Here is a 5178-nt window from a genome sequence, read left to right as displayed (position 1 = left end):
AAGCTGCATTTCGTATCCGATTATATAGTTTCTTGGAATCACAATATGTGTCGAAAACTGGCGAGAGAAACTCGTATTAGTTAGTTAATAATGTAAGTTCGCATACTATTTATTACACTTTTGCCTCCAAGCAATTCGAAAAAAGGAAAAATAAATTTACGCAATCAGGACAAAATTAAGTTGGCCACTGATTGAAATATTCGTTTGCATGCAGAGACCCTCATATCCTGACACCGAAGTAGCTATATTATTAGCCATTTAAAGAAATTATTGGTGGAAGAATACTGGAAACATTGGTGATATGAAAATAACAGTAGTTATATAGAGAATATAAAGAGCTCGGAAACAAGAAATCATGACGGTGCGTTCATCGATCGAATCGGGGGTTGGAAGTTAGTGATAAAGAAGTTGCATATGCTGTAAGACGACAAAACATTCACCAACCTCCGGTCGAAGCCTGCATTGCTCCATTTCCCGGGGGGTGGGTGATGTACAGCCTCAAATAAGGGAGAAAGAGAGCAACGAAAGTACCCTTTGGCGCCACTCCTCTTAGAACAACCACGAAACGAAAGTCCGATAGAAAAACCCAGCCTTCTCATAATTTTTGGTCTGCGCTGCTTTCCTTGCCAAAAATTCAGCCTCCTCGCGATCGATTTTGTCCTTGCCCGTCCACAAATCAGCCTCGTGGGGCTTCACGCGTTTGCATTTGGTGAAATATTTGTACCCAAAGATGAGAGAGAGGTATAATGGGATACCAATATAGGCCGTGATAAAGCTCTTGTAATCGAACTTTCCGTATTTAGCCTCGTTATGAACAAACACCTCGAAGCTCTTCGTAAGGGAGATGAGAATGCAGAATGCAAGAGCACCATATGAGCCGTAGGAGCCAAAGGGTGCTTTATAAGCAAGAGAGCTCTCGGGGACATTTTGTGCTTTGCGTGCGCGAATGAAATATATGTGCGTAACAAGGATGGAGATCCAAGTTAACAACCCGAAGATGGTGACTAGGTTCACAAAATAACCGAAAACAACCTTCGTGTCGTTCGAAACGTTCATGAATGCGATCAGAGCGAATAACGAAGACAGGCCGAGCGCATAGATGGGAACACCCCTCCGGTCTGTCCTTGCAAGAATCCTTGGCGCTTTCCCCTCCCGAGCAAGGCCGTATATGGTTCTTGTGGCGATGTACAAGTCAGAGTTGCTGGCGGAAAATACAAAAATTAAAATGCAACCATTGAGGATTCCTGGTAGCACCTTGATACCGGCAAGGTGGATGGCCACAACGTACGGGGAGGCGGCAGCAGAGTTAGATGCTTTCGTTGCGAATGCAAGTTCTCTCGAGTTATATGGAACCAACATCCCCAGCAAGAAGACGCTGAGTATATAGAAGATGAGGATTCGGAAGAAGGTCAGCTTGATAGCGCGAGGGATAGTCTTTCGAGGGTTCTGAGCCTCCCCCACAGTAACGCCAACGAGCTCAGTGCCTAGGAAAGCAAAAGTTGCCGTGACCATTGTGGACCAGAATGCGAGGAAACGGCCTGCGGAACCTTCCCTAATATACGTGTTGAAAGCTCCCGGATCCTTCCAGTAGCGGAATCCCTTTCTGTCATGATCTGGACCCCCGCCTAGAGCAAGGACCAAGGACAGCAGAATCAAGGATATGATGACGATGACCTTGAAAGACGAGAGCCAAAATTCAAATTCCCCGAAAAATCGAATACCGAAGTAGTTGATACACACTATGGTTACTAGGAATACCGCAATCCAAACTCCTGGATTCACCCTGTCCCTATCAACCCAATATGAAAGCACCAATGCGGCTGCTGTCAATTGGTTCGGGGTAACAACCACGTATTTACAGTAATACCTATCGCAAGTCAGTTAGATAATCAAACAAACGATCCCCGGGACAATCCAGAGTGAGGCCAGAAATATAGGAAAACCCACGAGTAGCCCAGCGCAAAACCCAATGCAGGATCGCAAAATCGAACCGCATAACCAGTAAAGCTAGAAGGTATGGGAAGCCATGCTGCCATTTCGCCGAGCGCACACATAACAATGTACACGATAAAACCGACAATCGAATAACTGATCAAAACAGACGCAGGCTGCAAAGGTTAGATTCTACGGCTTCAGCACTTCAACAGGTGCCGATTTTCCAGTCCAGAATCACTTACACCAGCCCTGCATATCAAAAATTAATAAATGAAGAAGAGGAAAAGAAAATAAAGAATTCAAAAGCTGCATGCAAGGGCCAGAATAAAACAAGACAGAATTTACTTACTTTGCAAGAGCAGAACCTGTACCAATTATAAGACCAGTCCCAATGGCACCGCCAATTGCTATAGGAGGTTTTAGTATGCTGCGCAAAAGGTTTTTTAAGTCGTTGCAAGCACTACAAAATGAAAATCCGTACCAATCATAGTAATATGGCGAGCCTTCAGGCCGCGGTGGAGGGCAATTCCTTTCTCATCCTCATCAACCACACCATCAGGCTCGGCCGAAAAATTTTGCTCGATATACTCCTCATTTTTCACTTGGTTTTCGGCGAACGCAGCATCTGCTTTCCGATTCCAGATAGCCATGCCACGCACGGTAAATCGTATATAAAGACACACCGGGCGTTTATTGTGCTTTGCAATGGCTTCGGGAAATGGGAAAGGTTGCGTGCGCTTTGTTAATAATATAGGACACATTACGGCGATGGAGAATCGGGTGGTAAATATATATCTCCGAGTTACCACGGTTCAAGCCTTCTATGGAAATGTGGGGTGCGCAACGAAGATTTGAAGTTAAAATCCCCAGATGGATGCTCGTGTGACCCAATCCGGGTTTGAGTTCAACTCATGTACGGGTTAATTCGATAGGTGGTCATGAACCGCGAAGTTAAATAAATGTGCCATCATTTTGTGAAACGCCTCCCTCTGGATCAAACTCACATAGATTTTTACCTTATTCACGTGGTTTCCTACAAGTGACACTTTCGGATAATATGAGCTCGGGATAAAATGTTGTCAAGCAGGGAGCTGCAAGCATGCGAAATTTTTGACTTTCCGAACAATAATGGGGCAAATTACCAGTGATAGGCTGTGTGGAGGATGTTTTAAATCCCTTTTGATGATTCTTTAATAGTTTTAAAGCGTTTGTTAGCCTGATAATGCAAGCTGCTGATTTTCTCCTTGTTAAGCTCAGGAACCATACCATTCTGTGGAACATATCTTCCTTCCGCTTTGGATCTAGGGAGAGATAAGGGAGAGATAAGAAACCGTATTTGAATGGCAAGCGGGGATACAGAATAATGTGTCCGGATCCGTTAGATAACGAAACCAAGTAAGATCTCCCGTCCAACGCCAGGATTGGTTTTGCCTGCCTTCCGAGAGCGTCTAGGAGGTTTGGAAAGTCCTCGATCTAAAAGAGCTTCGAGAACGTTCTTGTTGCCGCGAAAGGTGAAAATTCTATCAAAGAAAGCCATTCGATGATAAGTTGCGCCAGCGACTCAAAATGAATGTGGTCAGTTTGATTCTAGGAGATCTTTTATCTCTTCCCCTATCTTTAATTCTTGTGCCCCTTTCACCGTCAATGTGCATCAAAGTCCCCCAAAATTGCCACTCTGTGCGGGATTATATGCATCCCAGTAAAGAATGTGAAGAATTTTTAAACTGTAGCGGATTCCAGATTTGTATGCGGGATTATCAGATAGACGACGACGCCTTATCATTCCATCCCTTTACAGTTATTTTCACCGGTTCGATCGTTATCGGGCTGAAAATTTTGTTTATTAGCGAAAAACTGTCATCCCTGAAGTGTGTCCGTCGAGTTATGATAATATGCGATATTCATCGGGAAACCAAACGTACGGGCTAGGAAATATCGGGTAGTGAGGCAAAAGTTGACAATCAGTGCACGCACGGCACGGGGTGCTGGCTTTTACTATCCATGTCTATGCGCAGGAAGCTCCACACACAACAGACCTGGCCTGGCGAAATGGGGAATGAAAACGAAATCAGAGGGCGGTCGGTCGGTTGAAGTAAGCTTAAGAACAAGCTTAAATAACTAGACCATCACGCTACACGCACGCTTCTCAGGTCCAAATACCCCACAAAAGACACTACCAACACATCAAAGCGGCTGCCAAGCCTCTACGGCTGATCAGCCATGCATGTCCTGAGTTCCTTGTAAATATCAATTCGTACCTTGACCATACATAAATGCCTGTTACGTACGTACTTTTTTCGAGGGTTGTTTGTGGGGTATAAATTTATGTGAGGGCTGTGCCATTCGGTCAGAAGTTTAGGAAGTTATCGAAAGAACGATTAACCAGTCGTCAAAGACAATGTTTTTGCCGATCCGTGGTAGGGAAAATCCCAGTAATTTTAATACGACAACTTTATCATGAACGTCAGGAAAGTCAGATTACAATTCAAAACTATGTCAATCCGAATGTAGCCGAAAACGTTTTTGAAGATATGTAATATCCGCATTTGGGCTGTTGTTTCAACTCCAAAAAGCTCTCAGTTCGTTAGTAAAGAAAGGATAGGGTAGGGACTAAATCGATGAGGACAGCGCGCATTTTCAGTCAACATTAGGAGGAATCTTATACTTCTCCATTATTTTGCCTCATTTTGAATCCTTCTTCGTTTCGGTTCGGTAAAGAGATGTCCAATTCTCTTCCCGTCTTGTTATAGTTAGTTAGAATGGGTAAAATTGGAGAGAAAATTAAACAAGTTTTCTTGCACCAATGTGATGATAGATGTGAAGAAGATTGCTAAGCTAATTCGTCCCCAAATTTCTTTAACCATTTCTTTTGTGGGCTTGGATGGGAAGGCTAAACCAAGTAGTAAGCAAGCAAGCAATGGAACCGCGCTTATCTTTGTTCCATGCATGAACCGCTGCGCTGCCCTTTTAGTATGTAGTAATACTAGATTATCCGTTGTCGGTCGCATCACTGAGGAGGGAACTGGACGGACATAGATAGATAGGTAGGATAGATAGATATAGAAGCAAAAATGACTGACATGGAAACGACCAAAAAAAATGGAAATTCCAAACACGTGAATGCCTATCTATATATATATATATAATATAGAGAGAGAGAAAAGGAGGAGGGGGGGAGAGGGGATGTGATGTGATCGAAGGAAGAAGAAGAAAAAAAGAGAGACCAATGTGGTTATTTTCAAC

The 5178-nt window shown here is 43.6% G+C and overlaps 1 protein-coding gene across 1 annotated transcript; it reads right to left on the bottom strand.

Moving 5' to 3' along the window:
* Positions 1-549: 549 nt before the first annotated feature.
* Positions 550-2585, bottom strand: HCAG_00621 (amino acid permease Dip5; the record flags this gene model as incomplete). The annotated part of the gene is made up of 5 exons (XM_001543525.1): positions 550-1867; positions 1948-2108; positions 2178-2184; positions 2285-2342; positions 2417-2585. 5 exons carry the CDS (start codon positions 2583-2585, stop codon positions 550-552), a joined length of 1713 nt encoding a protein of 570 aa, XP_001543575.1.
* Positions 2586-5178: the final 2593 nt, after the last annotated feature.

Source organism: Histoplasma capsulatum, genomic scaffold, assembly GCF_000149585.1.
Source record: "Histoplasma capsulatum NAm1 scaffold_1 genomic scaffold, whole genome shotgun sequence".
In the NCBI taxonomy this organism is placed as follows: Eukaryota; Fungi; Ascomycota; class Eurotiomycetes; order Onygenales; family Ajellomycetaceae; genus Histoplasma; species Histoplasma mississippiense.
Note: the sequence above shows the minus strand (reverse complement) of the source record. Positions and strands in the feature narration are given on the sequence as shown.